General features: G+C 30.9%; 1 protein-coding gene across 5 annotated transcripts; it reads left to right on the top strand.

The window, feature by feature from the left end:
* The first annotated feature begins 53 nt into the window (after window positions 1–53).
* Window positions 54–17,972, top strand: LOC136275301 (zinc finger C2HC domain-containing protein 1A-like). 5 transcript variants are annotated; one of them, XM_066084013.1, is made up of 11 exons: window positions 54–121; window positions 2,197–2,261; window positions 2,680–2,802; window positions 3,196–3,334; window positions 3,595–3,743; window positions 4,592–4,691; window positions 9,871–9,959; window positions 11,864–12,142; window positions 14,120–14,262; window positions 14,450–14,464; window positions 16,464–17,972. In XM_066084013.1, the coding sequence occupies exons 1-11, from the start codon at window positions 106–108 to the stop codon at window positions 16,714–16,716; spliced, it is 1,371 nt and encodes a 456-aa protein (XP_065940085.1). In that variant the 5' UTR covers window positions 54–105; the 3' UTR covers window positions 16,717–17,972. The 5 variants fall into 5 exon arrangements, with proteins under 5 accessions (XP_065940085.1, XP_065940084.1, XP_065940087.1 ...); XM_066084012.1 differs by having other exon boundaries at window positions 3,184–3,334; XM_066084015.1 differs by lacking the exon at window positions 11,864–12,142 and having other exon boundaries at window positions 3,184–3,334.
* The last annotated feature ends 2,938 nt before the right edge of the window (window positions 17,973–20,910 follow it).

Genomic DNA, 20,910 nt, shown 5'->3' with positions numbered 1-20,910 from the left:
ACTAAAACTTGATCATTGTTTCTTGTAGCTGGGAATGTTTTTAGAAAGATATAAAATTGCTTGTCATACCGGCTTATTTACTGCCGATCATCGCATATTTTGAAGATGGCGGATTACGACGGTAAACAATTTGGTTACTACCGAAATTATTTCACAAATGTCGAATAATCTGTTGAGATAACTCTTTTATTCTAAATGACAAGATTGGGAAATTGTAATCTATCTATTTTTATCTTTGGTCGTCGGCTGTAAGATATGAAACAAAGTTAATATTTTATTTGAATTTATTTACACAAATTAATGTCATACTGCAGTAATGATATAATGTTTTTCGGGGTGTGATCAACAAACTGATAGATATATAGATCTATAGTCGATTTTATCCATTGCTTCTCTCTCTCTCTCTCTCTCTCTCTCTCTCTCTCTCTCTCTCTCTCTCTCTCTCTCTCTCTCTCTCTCTCTCTCTCTCCTTACATAAATATAAATGACTGAATTGATGTATAGTTGATATTTTGCCTCTTGTATACTGGTAGCGGGTACATAGAAAAGGAAACCTTTAGATTCATTCCTGTAAGAAAATAAATAATGATATCGAAATTCTGCGTATACCGTTAGGTATACCTACATGGTTTTTTATTTACTTAAAGTAAAGATTGCCTCTATAATTTGCACTAGATGTAAAAAATATGAATATTGATCATCCTATCCATTCGTGATATGACAATTAAGCTTTAATTGCTTCACTTTATTTTATTGCTTATTTTATTACATGAATTATATTGCTCAATTATTATAAATAATTAATTTAAAAGTACATCATCATTTCCTCTTGAATTTATTTGATGTTTATTACAATTCATTGAGTGCAACGTGATTCAGAGGTAGTTTTAAATGCCTAGGGAATGCATGCATTGAACACATCATGCACACAATGTTATAAATCTTAATTTGAAATTTACTTTCAAAATCTATTTTATAGCTTTTATAAAACCATTAATAAATGTTTAGTCACTAATTTTCCTATGGTAACCCTATCATGTCAAACAGGTATAGTCATGTTTAGAATATTTTCCCTTAATTTATAATAGTGTAGTATGCAAACATCTGTTTTATATGTATTAATAGGATGGAAATATGTCAATTTTACTCTGACTCACTATAGTTTGAAGGTGATTTAAATGTGTAAAATAAAGTTTTATCAGAATATGTATATAGAGAATACAGCTCCTCAATTTATCACATGTCCTATGCAGTAAAACATTTTAATGCTTGTGTACATATTTTTTTACTGGGCCACTGAAAGATGATTGTTAAGACATTTATTCCATATGGTGTTGGGTTTGGACAAAAACAAGATTCCTGATAAGTAACTCATTAATCCGGGGGCAATACCTTTAAATAAGAAATCTGTTTTATTTGATCATCATGAATGTTTGATCTACCTGAGCACTAGCTATTTAAATGCTGGCAGGATATTGACGCTTTACTTCTTAGTTTTGTCCTAAATATTTTTCACTATGTACCTTTTAACGTTGTAATATATAGGGTGCCTCAACTAGCCAAAAAAAAAAAAAATGATATATGGCTGAACAAATATATGTTCTTAAAGAAATAGGTGCTTACATATCATTCGATGTCAGGAAACTAAAAGTTTTGACATTTTGGATTGATCTTTGTTGTTAGAAACCTTATCAATATTTTTTATTCACCAAGGCATTGAAATTATTAGTTTAAGTTTACTCATAAGAACTGTATGTAATTCAAAAACCCATTGAGAGTCTGTTGATCTTTACCTCAATAACCATGTAGACCTAAGAGCCATAAGATAAAACAGTTTGTTAGCTTTAAAAGTTTGTTTAAGCTTCAGTCTTTTAATATTTTAGAAGTTGTTCTCAATTAACTTAGTATTAGGATTATTGATATTATTATGACCAGTGCATTTTTGTTCTTACATATGAATCAATCAAAATTACATTACTAAGATAAATATCCAAAAAAGTTGCTGGATCTATACATTTCAGGCCTCAAAACATTTCATTCCAAAATAAATTAAATACCAAAAAACAAATTATTATAGTAAGTTATATTTCCCCACTGTTTCCATTGTATTTATTCTGTTATATAATTGTCAAACATTTGTTGAAAAAATTATATAATCATCTTGATTATCCATGTTATTAAATTTTTAACTTTCAGCTAATCGAAACGTAGCCCGGAAACCATGCAGGCAATGTGGACGACAGTTTGTTCCAGAATCTCTGGTAACTGGACTTTCTTGAAAATTGATGTTTATAAAGTATTTCACAAAATATTTGATGTATTGTTTGCACAGAAACCTGTAATTTAAACATATATCATTCTGTAGAACATATCTGTGAGAATATATAGGTTCTTAAATTTTTCCGCCGGAAAGATGATCCTCAATCTTATTAGCACAAAACTTGCTATGTACATGTATGTTACAATTAAACACAGGCACAGCAAAAGCCAAGTCAGATTTATTCACAGTTCTGATCTTAAAACATTTGAAAAAAAAATTTGGATGTACGTAACAAAATATGACAATAACAAATAAGGACTTGATTCACACCAGTCATTTTTTTGTTTTTAAAAACTACAATACATGTATAACATAATTAAATTTTTTTTTATAATGTTTATTTTTTTTTTTTTTTGCAGGCAAAACATGAACCTTCTTGTATAAAAGCTGCAAACAAGAAGAGGAAGGTCTTTGACTCGGCCAAGCAGAGATCTGAAGGCACTGAAGTCAACTACAGACAAATTAAACAGGCCCAGAAAAAGGTGAATGACTGCATGGGCATATCAAAGTTATTAAATAACATTTATTTTTAAAAATCAAAACTACCGCTAAATGTTATAGACTTTCCCAGTACAAGTTTATTTTAAGCATAAACATGAGTGAATATAAATATGTGTTAGTATTTTTTCCACTCAACTTAATTGTATTTTACAGGCCACACAAATATAGCCATTAGTATTGATAATTGGTGCAAATTTAAGATATTGTGCTGTAGACTACTAGCTTCTAGGGGAATAGGAAAGCCATGAGCATTTGAAAATTCTAGTGCAGCCAGGAAATAAGGATTTTTATGTAGAATGTGTTGTTTCGCGTGTTGCTGTCTTTTAAATGATGTGGATGCGTATGTTCGTATCTGCGTAAAGGTATCATTACAGGAAGTTAAAGCCCCAAAAAGTAATTGGCGTGCAAAGCATGAGGATTTCATCAACACTGTCCGAGCTGCCAGGGGAGTCAGTATTGCCATGCAGCGAGGGGAACCTCTGCCTCCACCCCCACCCCCTTCCATTAATCCAGGTAAAAGAGATATAGAGTTTAATGTTTATTTTTACAGGGACATTGCATGACTGTTATTCTGTCTTGAAATCTGTATGAACCAGCAATTTAATTAAAATTAGACTTGTAATTCCGCTCCTCTTTGATACGCTATACAAGTATACTTGTATAGCGTATTGTAGAGGAGCGGAATAAAAAGTCTAATTTTAATTAGATTGTATGAACCAGATTGCATGATTTTGGAACCAATCAACATATTCTTGGTTGTATCTTTAATACAGACTATGTGCAATGCCCGTACTGTGCCCGTCGTTTCAATGAGAAAGCTGCTGAGCGCCACATAAACTTCTGTAAAACTCAACAACAGAGGATCCCCAATAAGCCTAAAGTAGATCCCCGTGCTGCCGCTAAACAGAATGTTAGAACACAGGTATGTACTAGCTGAGCCGATCAAATAGTAGCCAACATGCTACAACATTAATTTTTTTTTTAATGTAAAAAAAATTAAATTCAGGAAGACTGTGCTTTAAGTCATATGTTTCATAAACTTGCTGTTTCAAAGAAGGACTTCTAGCTGAGAGTAAAAATCTACATGTTGATGACAAAATTACTATTTAATCATCAATTACTTAATGACACAGGAAAAATATACTTTAGTCATTGATATGGAAATTATGAAAATTTTCATTGTATATGCAGGGGGTTATTTTGATAGGTTTGATAGGTTTGACTTTGCTGATAAAAGTTAATTTTTGCTGAAGTTAAATATGGTGGCTCCTTTTAATTAATACCAAAATGCCATTGCATGGTTAAGCTTGTCTATACTTAAATAGACTTCTGGACAATTTTCATCTTGCCAAAATTACAAGCTTTTTGTTATATGTACCTGTTGATCTCTGAAATGTACAAAGTTTACTTCTGTCAAATAAACATTACATGATTTCATGTAATATATAGTATCAAAATTGGTTTTAAGAATAAATGAAAAATAATTAAGAGTTACTGCCCTTTGTACAGACTTCTTAATACTATATAACTGTGTATGGATATGACCTATTAAATAAAGAATATAATTCAAGAATCAAACTTAATTGAGAACTTTGGGTGGCACAGGACCCTTAATTTGAGGTTATCAATGTGAATGAAAGTACACATATGTATCATATTTAAAATATAATCTATGTTTTAAAATTTAATTCTTTTTAGCTGTACAATATTTGACAAAAAAGGCATTTGAAAAAATCTTATAAATGCATTTTTCAAAATTTTCTCTTGAAGTACCAGCCTCCAAAACCAAAAACCAAAACAGAGAGTTCCCCAGGGTATGGGGGAGCGGGCACTAGGGGGAGCCCAGCGACCCAAGCAGGGAGAGGTGCAGGTAAGAAAAGTTTACTCTAATAAAATATAGAGATGTTTGCATGCTAACTGCTTGATGCATATACAATAACCTTACATATATATGATGTAGCTTTTATTGACTCAAATCTGCAAAGATGTATAATATCTCAATCTTGAATTTTTCTTTGTATGCATATTACTGGACTTTTTTTGAATGTTAAGTCTGATACTGAATGAAACACTGTAATACTAGCATAATTATGTTGTTAGAAGCCTATTTCATATGAGGTCTGTTTTTAATGATTATATTAATATTTTATGTCAATTTGATATGATACATACACCAAATTAGCCTTTCTTACAACTGAAGATTTTGATTTAAAATGATCAACCTAAAGTTTATTTATCTATAGTTTGAGATGCATAATTTCAACAATGCAAGTTTAATCGTATGATTTTGTGCAAATATATTACAAATTATAATTATACATTAACTTTTCTCTTGACGTAAAAAATATTACAAATATACAATAATATACAAATCTAAAGTCAAAATTAATTAACATTGTTCTTTGTGAGCTTTTTTAAAGGCTTTGTGAAGGGAGCTTGAAAGTATTTGGTATTTTGTTACGTTGATCTTCTCAGATTTCTGAGACCAATGCAGTATTTTTACTCATATAGATGCTTACTACCACTTTAATCGTTTTTGTAACTTTAGGACATAAAAAAACCACTAAATTGCCAGCAAAAGACCCTGCTCCTAAGTCTTCTTCCTGTAATATCTTATGACAAGGTATCTGCTGCGAAGGCTAGCTATCTGTGTGCTGTTATATTTCTCTGTGTATCGTTGGTTTATATACGTAAAAAGCTATGCTCCTCTGTATGTAGCTTCAAATGGCTTTTCTCATTAATTTTCAAATAATATACCGTTAGTAGTGCAATTAATTGTCATATAACACAATATTTATATGAAAACTAACTACTAATTTGTAGTCCAGACATTTTGCTTCTTAATTTGTAAACATAATATGATAAATACATGTATGTATTGTATATTAAAACCATTATAGTCATGCTATACTGATTGATTTACTATCAACTGACCCCTTTTCTATTTTTAACAATTAAGTCAAATTTATGCTATACATAAATTAATTGTTGTTATATCATTCAATAATGGAAAATAGCATTATGATAATAAGGATTTATCTGAGAAAGATTTCTTTATGGAGAGAAATGTTAATGAACTGTAAATTGTTAATTGTTAATTTCAATTGTATCCAATATGCATGGAAGAGTGGTCTTGAAATTATCCAATTTTTAAAAAAAAATTCATTATTTTTAAAATAACCCCCCCCCCCCCCAATCTGCTCACTTAATTATAGAGTTGATAACTGTTCATCACTTAATTGATCAACCAATTTCCATTTGAAAATTTCTGAGGTTTTGTTTCCCTTTTCTGAAGTATGTTTTAGTTCGATCTGTAAAACTTTTCCTGTAATTTACAAAATCTCCTCTTCTCCTTAAAGAGGATGAACTTTGTGTTTTGTTTTAGATATGTCAAATTAAAGGTACAGTTACTAAAAACTGCAGAGATTATGAAGTACTACTGAACCAACAAAATCAATTAATAATATATATATTAAAATATAACTTTTAATATGTTGCTTTATACAAAAAAATTAGGTTTTTTTTAATAAAAAAATCCATTCATCGAAACATACATTGTATATATTAGGCAGTATAATAAGCATGAAATTAAAATTTTTACTTTCATGAATTTCAATCTTTAACCAAAGAAATGTTATTCAAGACAAATTTTTACATACAGTAATCTAAATTACTCCCTTTTTAAACTTGTTCTTTTTTCAAAATATTAAGGAGATTCTTTGATGAGGTTTCATAATCCTGATGGCACTTACTAAATGTATTAACACATGTATTCTTACTGTATCTCTGAATGTTTTTTGGTAAATTGTAGTTGCATGTACACAAATGTACGCAAATGAACATGTGAATTATTGTTTGTATTTATTTAATAAATCATTTAACAAGAATTTATCAAAAGACTGCCAAACAATTTAAACCCTAAATCCCTACAAATCGTTAGCATTCATGCGGCTAATAAATCAAGTTTTACAATTATAAGCTTAATTAATGATGCATTGAAAAAACTTATTGGTTCATATACATTATATGAGAAACTATTAACAATATTTCTAAGACATTTTTGATGATGTATTTCCGTTAGAATTGTGACAAAAGTCATGAAAGATAAGGTCTGATAACAAGCTTTTGTTCCACTTAAGAAAAAGTATCCGTGGCCTAGATTTGAGCTCATTTCCTCCACAATTTTAGCTTGCATAATGGCTTTATAATGACCTTGATCAAATCCAGCTTTAAGTTCTACTAGTTCAGCGCATTGATTGGAACTGCTTTGATCTCAGACTGCAAATTGAATTATAGCTTTCGATAAAATGGACATTTATACTGGAAGACAGTTATTTATACCGGTATATGTATAAAAAAAATAAATCATTCACACCCATCTAAGAATTACTATAAAACTTTTCATTTAGACGGAATGGAGTTGCCCAAAATGGAATTTTGGGATTTCCATTTTCCTGTTAATTAAGTGAACGTAACTGCTTCTTGTGAAGGTGTGCCATACATCAATCACTATTATATACACTGTATTGTGGGTTATTTTGGCATGACATTGTGTGGAGTCTAGTGGTGTTTAGAAGTAAGAGTATGGTTCCATTTTTTCTATGTTTGCTTTTATACATTTTGAAAAAATCTTGAATTTCTGGCTTGCAGGTTTTTTGATAATCATCAAACTGCATGTCCTCCAAAACATGACATTGTTAATATGTTCATTGCTGATATTAAAGACATATTATCTGATTTAGAGGACAGACAGTTGAAGACATATTCTCCAATTTTGAGGACAGTTAGGCCTAGTTGTTTATATAAATTGTGGTTATAAGTATTCAGTGTTTAAGTGTTTGGAGTTTAAAAATATTACAATCTTTGCAGAGCTAGAAATGCATCTATGGGGCTAAGGTATTTAATTATTTCTGAGAAGACTAAAAATATGTTGATGATGATTATATTTTAATTATGACGGAATATTGATTCGAGAAAAGAGAATGAGCAGACCACTGTTTCTGTATTAAAGAAAGCTTTTACCTTTACTAGAATATATCATTGTACATTGTAAGTTTATGCTGAAATGCATTAGGTTAATGATTCATTAAGCAATTTTCTTAGATTTAAAGATATATTATATTCCTTGATAATTGAACTCTGTGTACAAGCTAATTGTAATTACATTATCAATTACGCAGAAGGGCTTTAGTTAGCAAATAATTAAAGCCTTTCTTAAAAAAAAAAAACCCATCTGCATATTGGGTGATAAAACTTGATTATGGGTGCGAAATTGGAAACCAATTGATTTTAAAAGCTATAGTTACATGTATTGTTTCACGGAATGTTATGTGTCACTTTAAATGTTTTAAATGAGAGAAGGAATCTTAGCTTTTATTTGATTTATCAACCTTTTTATGTATAAATTGGTTGCTTAACAATACTGAAAATAGTTGATGATACCAGAATATCTTGTTAAACAGTAGGAATCATTTTAAGTTGGTGCCAACTTAGGTTCATTTATATTCTTGTTACAAATGCACTCTAAGAAATCTTTTTAGTTACCTTAGGCTAGTATTTTGATAAGAGTTTAGTAGAATGTCTGTCAATTTGTGAAGTAATCCCCTTGGATTTGTCAATAGAACACCACCTGAGTCTCTCAGATTGCCGTTTATTAATTAATCAGTTGATGGTATTAATGCTGGATTTTTATCTTAAATTTAATTATTTTTTCTAGAAACTCTTTCTACCAATTTATTGGTAACTAAATATATCCATATTTTGCTACAGTAACTAATTGGTGAAAGAAAAAAAATTTGCAAATACCAGGCCTTGTGATCTTTAATAAACTCTTTGAATACTTTTATTCAATTAATTTGCTTCCCTGAAATGTTCTTCTTCCCATTTCTGCATTAGCTCAACAATTATTTACACGTACCCTACATTAACTTTTTTAGGATATAGATCATTGGCTTACATTTATATATACATGTAATATACATCATGTAAGAGCATTCCAATCTCTTAAAATGTCTTTAACCATTCACTTTGCAATCATCACTCAGTCTTCTAATTTTGTTTCCTTTTTAGCTCACCTTTGCCAAAGACTCAGTTTTTCTATGAATTTTAAAACATATTTCTACTAACTGCAGGTTTCATTGCTGTTTTGGTGCATTAACTTTTCACATATTTACATACCGGTATATTTTTTTCTCTTGAACATTTTGCCAATTTAAAACAAACCAGACACAACGCACCAGTCACTGAATTGTAAAATTATCATAGAGAAAAGCATGAAAGAATTTCAATCCCAACTTATTCTGTAGTATTAAGAGACCTTAATCTCAGCGAGATTCGTCAAAACTGAAAAATTTTGACGGACGTCTCTTCCAAATCTCAGACCTGTGCCACACAAAGTTATTCGGGAAAATTTGCCCCAACTAAATATCAAAGAAACCCTTTTCTTTAGTTCTGTAACAGCATTGGTTGTTCATTTAGCATTCCTTTGAGGCTTTTACCAGTTGTGTCATTCACTCTCACACTCCATTGGTTGAACATTTATTTTGTTTGGCATCTGTTTAGCCTCTCTCAATTTGTCCAGCATTTGTTCACTGATAGGAATAATTGAAAGTTTCAGGATCTTTATTGGAATTTTACAGCATACAACTTCTTTCAGTTAGGTGCTTCCCCTGGTGACAGTTGGTCTTTTTGGGTTCCTTGTTTGATGACTGAAGCTAGTACTTAAAAATAGAATTATATAAGGAGAGAACAGGAAACTCTTATTAGAAACATCTTTCTTAGTGTTTCTGCAAACTTGATGAAAAGTATTGATTTGATGCAAGACAATTCTAGGCTTAATCCTATATATTATGCACTAAATCCACGGAAGCATTATCAGAATTGAAAATGAATATCTATTTATTGTGATTAACTACCATTGAAATGCATCTATAGTAGTAAAATGAAAATTTAACATTAATCATTTGTTTTTCAAGTGAACTCGTAATGTACCGGCTACATGTGTCTTTCTACATGTATTAATATGGCAATACCTTTTTGTTCTTTCTCAGGAATGGGTGGAACTCCTCAAAGCGTGAGTGGCCGACAGCCCAACTCCTACGCCAGGGGGCGTTCTACCGCCACAACCAGTACCCACCAGGTGAGTTATTTAGTAAATACCAAGTTAATAAATTACTTAACTGTTTTCTTACCGTTTTCAGTCCTTCAAATGATGAGTTTATCTCTAGTTAGTTGTTTCATAGATATATGTTATAATTCTATTTTAGTTATTAAAGGGCTGTTCTGTTTTATTTGTCATTTTCACCATCTCTTTGCTAAAATATGCTTTACTGTATGATTTTGCACATTATGTTTATTTCTTTTTGCAATGGATATGTACTCTTTCAATGTTGTTTTGTTAATTATCACAAGGTGTTGGTGCACAACCAATTTAAAATGTGAAGGCACACTGGATTTTGGGTAGTTTTGTTGAGGTGATGGTCAAATTTCTAATAATAATGCAATTCCATTCTTTCCATAATTTAACATGTAGATTATGGTACATTAAACTTATTATGAAATGTTTAAACCAGACCTCCCAAACAGATTGATTACATAGGTAGCAAAGGTTTCCTTTTAATTCGTGGTGCATTCAAAGACCTGCCATAAAAACATTGATTAGAGGCATTGAATTAGTACTTGAAATGTTAAGTAAATTCCGTAGCCACAAACTTTGTATACTATAGTAATGTCCAAAGTTTTATTATTACGAGGGTTGTCCCAAAAAATGTAGACAGGACACATAATTTATAATCTGTCCACTGCAATTTCATTAGACTTCTATGTTTTCTTCAATGACCCTTTGGCAAACAATGCTGAAAAGTTCAAATTTGTACTTAATTAATTTCTCGAGAAAATGAATAATTAGTAACAACAAGTTTTGTCAGGCGGCGCAATGTGCGACGTCGAAAATTTCCAGTTTTACGTTGTTGCTAAACCCACAACATCGATCACGATAACATTTACGTTTTATTTCCGAATGTTTTAGAAAAAATATTATCTTTGAACATGTACTCTGCGTGCACATTCAATATATATTTCTAGTTTTGTTTTGTTTTTTAATATTTTCTACGTACAAACGATCTGTCGGTTCCAAACTTGCCTTGTTTTACTTGTTGTCTAACGTCCGTCTTACCGAAATGTCTCGTTAAACATTTTGACGTCCATTTATTTCGTTCGAGGTTTCTTTTTTACACTTATTGTCATCATACTTGTTCAAATATTTTCAATGTTGTTTAACTACTTATTCACAAAACGCATTTCTCATCGACTTTGTTAATTTCATTTACTTCCAAAGCCGCTTAGGATTTATTTCATTGTCTTTACAAAATTGTATCAGTTACTGCTGCGCCGCCTTAAACGCTGACAACGTCATTTTATGACGAGTTAACTTTTCAACTTGTCACAAAACGTGCTATAAAATATTTAAAAGTTTTGTTATGGCCAAAAAATTTTCTGAGTAAATAATAGAATTATAATGAAATATCAGTGTATGTTTTATTTGAATTTTTTCATTCGAAAAGTACTTTTCCGCCCAATTTTCAATTCATTATGTTGATTTTAACTTTTTGTTTTTGACATTGCGCCGCATGTCGAATTTCTTATCTAACATGCTTGCATTTCACTAATTTAATCTCAAACAATATTCGATTTTAAAACATTATTTGAATGGAAATTTCTTGAACCCTTTGTGGCACAAATTTCATTTTCCTTTGTCTTCGATTAACCGAATAACGCTACTTGTCTACGCTATTTTGGGACAACCCTCGTACATCTATATCTTTCATCAGAAACTAGAGGGACATTGATACATATACAGATTTTAACATTAATGATTTCCAAATAAGTTTTAGGCGGTGTTATTAAATCCGTAAACAAGTCTGCAGACAAAGGAGATGCCTTTCAAACATCTTTATTTAGAAATAAAGGTTGGCTGGTTTTTAACCGGCATTATATTCATTAGTGAAAGGTTAGTGAAACACATCACAGAGATTTATCTTACAGCAAACCACTCCGAGAATAGAGCAATATATTTCGTGGAATAGTTCATCCACTCACAAACAGGAGACAGAAAGTCAAGCAGCTCTTTTCCCAAAAGCTGTCAAATTCTCCGCCTCATTGCCTCCCAAATATCCCAACAAAGGAGAAGAGATAATTAATCATGTTAAAAATCCAGATGAACAGTCTGCAGGTCCTGCAATAAATGATAGTTCTGATGTCGTCTGGGCTAAGCCGATTGTTCATAAACGGATGTTACAGCCATTACGAAATGGACAAGATTTGGTAATTTGCAGGCCAAAGCATGATGTCTTTTCTCTAATTAGGCTTTATAATAATAAAGTGTTTCTACTACCGTTAACAATCTGAAATAAGGATTCTAATTATTTTAGTCAATTTATTTAGGCCCTAAAAATGATCATGGGCTAATGATTTATTGGTTTGCATGGCTTTACCAATCACTACATGACCTTCTGTATGCGTGCATTTGCTAACTTGTCTAGTAATTAATAGAATGCATTACTGATAATCATGATCAGATTTCGATAGTGTTATGAATTAACTGAGTGAATTTTGTACATAAATAATGTTGAATTTTGATTATACTAACCTATTTTACAAGATAAATAAACCCATATCGCATAGACCAACATGTTTTGCAATGATACTGCATCCGTTCATTGACGTTTATATTGAACATGTCGAAAATATTTAACCTTTCTTTACATTTGATACTTAAGGTTAGCAGAGAAAAAATCCTTAACCAGTGTAAAAAGATGTTCATGACCCTCTTAACTTAAATCATTGCTACCCAAATATAGTTCTTTTTTATAATTTGCTCGACATTTTGTAGTTTTAACATCCTTAAAATATAGTCATATGTTGGGTTAATGCTATCTACCATTATTGCGATACACCCAGAAGCGATATTCTTGTCTCAGTTTTCATGGTGTAAACATTACCAGAAGGCATAGTGAGTATCACGAAAGATCAAGTAAGATCAGAAATGTACATACTAGTATTGCCAAAAAGAGGGATGGGATAACATTAATGCTACGAAAGGAAACTCACCAGTTCAAGGATATTTATGTGCATTGGAAACGAGAATTGGATTCTTATTCTATTAAGCGGCTTATGTAGAGAACCTATACGACATTAAGGGAAGATTCATTAATTATATCTTACCTTTAAGCAGGGAATCTGACTTTGGTATTTTTAGTGGCATTTACCGGATTTCGATGAAAAAAAGTAATTGAAATATGGCTGAATGAAAGCATAGCGATTCCTTGAAGACCCCGGAGTGTCTTTCGACTTCAGTACCATTGACTTCACTCAGAAGCCTCAGATAAATGTCTGTAATAAAAATCATGCATGTACGTCTGCTGTGATACTGAACACTTTATCAAAGTGGGCAGGGAGTCTCTGGCTTACATGAGTTAAAAGATTAATTGTTATATCACTCCAATCGGATGTAGAGTTCTAAAGCTCCAGAGGACATGAGAATGAAAAATTATCATTTTCCATTTGTTGCCCTTTTTGATTTTGTTCTAGCTATTTTTACATTTTTATCTAAAAGACAATTTAAGGGACTTTAATATATTCAAACTGCTTTATTGGATTGATGGTGACAAATCGTATATAAATTAAAAGCGAAAACATATTTTACATTTCTTACGAACTTATTCTAATGACAAACAGTCACAGTGAACTCTGTCTATTAAAAAAAAAAATTGTTGAAAGGAATTAAAAAATCCAATGATTCGCCTATTTACACCAGCAGAATCAATCTCTTTCAAAGTTCAAATATTCAAAGTAAATAAAAAGAATTCTTTATGGGTATACAAAAAAACCCAAAATGCATTATGGGATGTTTAGGAAAGAAAATCGTTTGTTTTTGCATGTATTCCAAATGTTTACTCGTGAATGGTTAACAAAATGTGTTGTTAAATTCTGAGTAAGATGATTTAACAAAGATTAACTACGCTTGTACCAACTAATGCATTTCTTTGTTATTTTGCTACAAACTGACCTAAGACATTTGTTCGTAACTTAATAATGAAAGCACACCAAGAGCTACAGTTGTTTTCTAATTGAATTTGATTTTGTGGATATTATAGGGGAATTTATGAGATAATTATAAGGAAATGGTCTTGTATGCTATTTGTATAGCTTATCACATTTTCATTTAATGGAAGAAGCACGTTTGGTTTGTTATTGCAAACACTGTGACGTCACTTCGTACTTTAATGATTATGTATTTAGGGCAGTGACTATGGCGATGATTCGTTGTTTGATGGAAATGGGCGTGCCCTTCGAACCGGTCGAGATGGCCGGGCCTATCAAGAGGCCCGGCGGGAAATACATTCTGCGGGCATTAAAAGCACGTCAAATAGTCGCCTCATGAGGTACCTCTTCCTTCCACGTCACTCTGATTTTACCACCGTTTGTGTTAACGTTTCCAAATTTACGTCATTGTTGTTGCTGTTGTTCTCGCTCAAGTTTACGTCTGCATGTAACTCCATTTCATTGTATTTGGTTTTTTTAATATCACCTGTCATTGTTACATTTAGTTTTCCTATTTTGTTTTATAAGACGCCACAAATCTGCGTAAGTAAAATGCATGGGTATATATGTGACCAGTTCAGTTGCATGGATATTTGTTTTGATTAGTAGAATTAACATGGAAAATATATGTACATTAATTGATATAATTAAAAATCCATTGTCTTAATAAAGAGACTTTGGGCAATAAAAGTTGATATATTTTTATTTTGTATCTTCTTTCCTTCTGAAAAAACTTTGAATTTGCACCTCGACTTACTTTATCAAAGACCCTTTTTTTTTTTTTAGAAAAAAAACCCAACAGTTTATTTGAATCAAAATAGATGCATTAAGACAATGTGTATAAATTAGGACCATATTCTTCATACAGGCTTTTAGCGCGAACAGTTTACTTAAACAAGAAAAAGCGGTAAATTGTTAAAGTGCAACCTTCTCAAAAAGCTGAGAAAATGGCGCTGCTAGTTTTCTTGCGATAGCCAGCAGATGTTGTTTAAGGTTATGATCTATGAAGTAATTTTTTATCATTGTTTGATCTTACTTTTTATGTTTTTGTTCAATACAATAACAGTAAATTCAGTTACATTTGTTGTCTACTCGTTTATTTATAACGAGTTAATTAAATCGAAATTGTCGAAAATACAATAAAAAAAGAAGAAAATTCAAAACTTGCCAATGGGCAATGTCTGCTATACTTAAAGAAATATGTTTGAATTCTCTATAGAGTAATTGTGTATGAATTCGTCTTTATTAACTTTTGCAACACATTTTATTGTCAAGTTAGTCCAATTTTTTGTATCTTTTACACGGGAGCATGATCTTAAAATCTTCTTTGTATTTTTCTTATTTTGTTCCCCCTTATATAACTGCAATTACGCATTCCAATATTTATCCCAACCAGTCAACATGTCTAGTCCCATATATTTGTGATTGAAATTAAGGGAAGAGAAATGATTGAAATTGCAGCATGATGATCCCGGCCGTAATCGCTTTCTTATTTATAAATGTCGTACTAAGCAAGTAAACTGATTACAAGACACAAAGCCGTGTCTCTAATTCTGTATACCAAGTTGGAATGACTTAGAATAATGGGTTTTACTAACATTGAGTAAGGAAACAGATGCATTTGTGTTAACTGATAAAGTCTGCTCAATATATACTTCGTGGCTTCTAATGGATTAACTATAATTAATGAAAGTGGGGAATCTGTGGAAGGAAATTTTTATTAATGTAGGTACACTTATTACCAATTGATTTTGGTTTTGTTAACTAATTTTCATACTCAACAATAAAACCACATAAGTTTTGCTCATTAATATTTGATGACTGTTTTGCCAAAATGATGATTGCATTTCATATTCATTTTCTTTGTGTATAATGCCTTGTATTTATTCAATTAAAAAAAATAAACCTTTTATGGTTGTATTTGTAATCGCATGTGCTCTCTTTGCCACTTTCAACCTATGTCTTTGCTGACTTTTTACACTATTAGGACTTTCCCTAGGGTGATGAGTCATAATAATTGTAACGACTTCTTCATTCATGCACCATTCTGTGCATCTCCTAAATACGTATCATTAAAATAAGAGTAGAATTTCGTTCGAATTATATGGTAAAAAATTATAGTTTACTTCAGTGCTCTACTGCCATGAGGATGATAATCATCGATGATTACATTGTCAGATTGATTAAAACTGTAGAATCATTATTTTTTTCCCCGAAAACTATTTTATATAAACCCTTAGAAATGTAACATCAGTAAATATAAAATATCTTTTTTAAAGGCGACACCATATAGTATCGCTATTATCTTTTGACTCATCAGCACTTTAAAACGAACATTAAATTATCTTAAATTTGCCGTCACTGATATAAATACAGTGCATATCAATCTGTTCAAGAGTATTATGTTTAAAAGTTTATCTTCCTTAAGATCGCAAGAAAACACCAGAGAATAAAGAGAAAAATACATTATACTTTTGGATATATCTTCTTTTAGACCTAAATGTTTTCATGATCATCAGTAATATATGTTTCCCTTTGACAGAGGCGCTACTAAAGGCGGCAACAATTCCTCCGGAGTGATACATTATGGATTAAAAGAGTCGGAGTCTGGATATTATAGCAGTAGTTCAGAAAATGACCATATGAATTCACATTCAAATGGGAGCTCAAATAACCGGAAAAATTCTCTGGGCAAAGGAGGTGCGAAGTTTTGCCATGAATGTGGAACAAAATACCCATTATCAGAAGCCAAGTTTTGTTGTGAGTGTGGTGTGAGAAGAATGGGCTTCACATAGTACAAAAATTAGTCTGTCAAATTGTATATAATTATATAACAAAACTGTTCATTTACCTATTGGTTTATATCATATTGTCTATAATTTATTTTTTTATTGTACCAAATTTCACTTATTTGGTACTGTTAAGGTAAACCAACTGAGTTCAATATCAATTCTGCTATAAGAGAGTATTTTTGCGCTTTCAGCATATATTTTTGCTAGCGTTTTCTGAAATGTCTAACTTTTTACATATGTGTAATTTCTTTATTACTAGATCACCAGGTTTAAATGCTTTTAAATGCACGAGTGAAACTGTTTATTTACTGCAAAGCTATAAACATGTTTGCAGCGTATTGTTAACCGTTATATATATTTACATATAATGTAATTAGATGTTTGCTTGTTTTTTTTTTACTCTTGATGGATCATAAATTTTCCAACATTTAGGTTGTGAGCATTTTCCCAGATAGTCAGTTTGATTATTGTTTTCTGTAATTAACACATACTAGTTTATAGATTGAGCTCAATTTTTTTGCTCCACTGATTATAAATGTTCCGTCCGTTAACTGTTTTATATGCTTTTGCATGCTATCTACAAAAGAAACCTTTCAATATATATATTTGCTCAGTTGGAGGAAATATTACTCATTTGTATGCATATGTCCATGTTCAATGTGCATGTATGGCACACGTATTGATAAATTTATACATTCACGCATTATCTATAGTGTTTTACAGTGAGAAACTATTTAAGCTTGTCATTCACAAAGAATACGTTATGGTATTGTAAGGGGCTTACGATCGATTTTTAATGTGGTTGATTGTATTTCTAAAAGGTTGAGCGACGGTTTTTAGTAGTACATGCTGTATTTTTTCGTCTTTGATGTGATAATCTGGAATTGAATGAACTGTGGAAAGTAATTAAATACTTCGCTCTCCCTATTCATAATGAAAAAAAAATGATATACAAGTCCTGTTATACATTCCTTGTATACAACTTAATTTACTTTCACCTCAAAGACATGTACAAGAAAAGGCACACTAGATAAGTTTGATTAATGAGCACTAAAACGATTGTGTACATTGTAGCATCGTTGTACACGTACATTTTCAATGTAAGTCAAAGTTGTCTTTTGTTCATTAATATATGGTTTATTAGAATTTTTTCAAGATTTAGTGAGCTTATGTAGTTTATGTTTACTCTTTAATTTATTTTGAAGGTAGTTGTAATTGATATTATATATAAATATGCAATAAAATACATGTTGAGACAATCGTTTTATTTTCTACCGAGTTAAAGCTAAAGCACCTGGATATTCCAACATTAATGATAATTGTACTGTATACAGGGTTATTTTCGCCCCTCTACACTTACAGTTTTGCCCCTTCTTAAATTCACCCAGACAAAATTTAGTTGAAAAAGTGATAATATAAGATATTGGAAATTGCACAGTCTTAAATTCGCCTGCTGACAACGAGAGCAAAAGGGGCAAAAATAAGACTTTAGCGGATATTTCCCTGTATATAGTACTAAGTTTATCGGTAGGCTTGACGACAAATATAATATTGAACATTCACAACTCTTACAGTAGCAAGCATGCAAACTGTGATCACCCAGGGCAAAAGTTCATTGGGTTAAATTGGGGTTCAACGATATAAAAAGACGCACTGCCAAATGATAATTCTTATTGAACAGGATATGATTACAAAGCAATATCTCAGTTTTAAGAAATTTAAGTGCATTTAAACCAGAAATATTTCATTCGTGATAATGACGAATTTGACATGAAAATTGAATCCTTTACCAAAAATAAATCATTTTTAATGCAAATCTGCAAAAAGTCTGTTTTGAGTATAGCAATGAAAAATTTGGAGGACAAAAGAATTTCTTTTGCAGATGACACTTTGATTACAAATTGAGATCTTGCGACAAACATCGCTGTAAATATGCAGAAACCTTCAACATAGTTTTGAAAGCTTTGCAAGAAACATTCCATAGAATCAGTTTTTTAGAGCAAGATATCAAGAAGCATTGAATAAAGTTTTAACTGAAAATTTTGGAGAAGTTTGTAACAGCAGCAATTAAGTCAAATAGGTATCCAGGCTACTTTTGCAGGCCATTTCAAATATATCGGAATGCCACGAAAATAGGGTTTTGTTCTACAATTATTAATTATTATTCTTTTACAGCCATAAAGTACTTAAATTTTATTTTAATATATTACGTTTTTTTGAAAGATGACCATTTTCGCATATTTAAGGTCATTGTCTGTAACAAAAAAATTCATTCCGATTCTAAGCTTTTTTCACGGTGAAAGATTTAATATTTGGACAAAACAATTGCAGTTTCTGATTTATGCATATTTTGTAACAAAAAATGATTGCATGCTAGAAATCATGCTTGCTATCATTTTTAATTTGCAGGATAAAATATTAATAAAACAAATGTTGCATCACATAACAGGTTACTACTAATAACAGCTTTCGAGAGATTTCGTAACCATTAAAGTCTCTTTCAAGCCATTTCTTCAACTTATAACTTTCGTTTTAATCTCTCCTTCATGTTATTTAATCCTCAGTTATTTGATGTTCATATTTTAAAATCAATGAGTAATTGATTATATGTGTTCAAATACATTTATTTATGGAAAAAAAAACCAAAAACCCATATTTTGATGTATGAAATGACAATATCTTGAAAACAAATCAAATCGCGATGAATACGATGTATTCAATTCTATTTATCAATTCTATTTCAAATGAAATAGTTTCATAAGAAAAAAACAAAAGATTATAAGTTGAAGAATGCATGGTTTGAAATATTCTTAATGGTTACGAAATCCCTCGAAAGCTGTTATCAGTAAATACTAGTATTCACCAATCTGTTATGCAATGCAACATTTTTTTCACACTTAATCCTGCAAATGAAAAATAAAAGTGCAACGAACTCCTAAAAGACAGTAAAAGAATGAGAGTTTCATGAACAAAGCTAATGAATGTTGAACGGAAAATTAATGATCAGTCTCGGTAAATTCAAGAAGTTATAATGCTAAAATACTATTCATCATAAAGAAAAATAAATTGTATGATCTTGTTAGGAATCTTAAAATGTATCAAATATTAGCATACTTGAACTAAAAATCGGACATTTTGTTTATAAACACGTACATTTAGTAGTTTTTGAACTTTCGAAATTGTTTTCAACGAATTTTCCCTCCTTTCCTTTTCGCAGAAAATAAATTCATTTAAAGAGGAAGAGGTGTAGTAGCATTTACTTCACTATAAATTTTATAACAAGAATGCTTATATAAAGTGAACGTGAAAAAAGCTTGCATCCTATTCCAAAAGGTAAAACCTTTGTATTTTTTGTTTAAAATCGTTCAAACTTAGTCCAACATCGCTGCTACCTAAAAAATTTAAACTGACATGAAATTTAAAAGAAACAGATTTGCTGCCATCATAATAAGTCCAAAAACATAACTGTGTGTAGATTAAATTAAGTGAAATAAACAACTTACATATAAATAGTGTTTTTTACATTGTTCAAATCATTCCTTCTGTTTAATAGAGTTTGCTTTGTACAAGTACTTTTTCGTACTGTAGCATTGAGCACAGGCTTGAACAGATATTTTATAGTTGATTTATAAATCCAAGACGTTCCAGTGACAGTATACAATTAACGTGTACAATTGAGGGAGTCAACAAGATTCCAGTTCCCAGAAAGGATGTCTATTATAGGCTTGCTTATGGGTAACTGGAATCTTACTGACTCCCTCAAGGGTCTACTTTAACTGTTTTATTATACCTATGCAAACAATTAATCAATAAAAGTTTATATAAATATAATTGTAATTATGCTTGTGTCTAACAATTTATAATTACATCTACCGAGTAAGATTCCATCTGTTTCAAATGAAAACTTATAATAAATTCTTAGCTTCATAGAAACAGCCAGACTGAAATCTACATGTCCAATGTATCGATGGGTCGAGACCTACAGCGAATTAAGAAAAATCACGGACAGCACGAAATAATTATGATGATGTCAGACTAAAATTCCGATAGGAAACGAATTGCACGAATCTCCAAAGATAGCATTTTATTGTTTAATTAAAGAATTAAATTGTTAAGTTTCCGAATATGGTGTATTAGTTAATCTAACTAACGCACCTTTGGCAAGGATTCAGTTTGTTTTGCAGGAAAATAATCTGT

This window comes from Magallana gigas, chromosome 5 (assembly GCF_963853765.1).
Source record: "Magallana gigas chromosome 5, xbMagGiga1.1, whole genome shotgun sequence".
Taxonomy (NCBI): domain Eukaryota; kingdom Metazoa; phylum Mollusca; class Bivalvia; order Ostreida; family Ostreidae; genus Magallana; species Magallana gigas.
This window is presented reverse-complemented; position numbering and strand designations above follow the sequence as displayed.

Bases quoted from the DNA above. Each gene is read 5' to 3' on its own strand.
- LOC136275301 (XM_066084012.1), top strand. The intron at 3,335-3,594 runs GTAAAAGAGATA...TCTTTAATACAG, and splicing joins ACCCCCTTCCATTAATCCAG to ACTATGTGCAATGCCCGTAC. The intron at 9,960-11,863 runs GTGAGTTATTTA...TTTATCTTACAG, and splicing joins CCACAACCAGTACCCACCAG to CAAACCACTCCGAGAATAGA.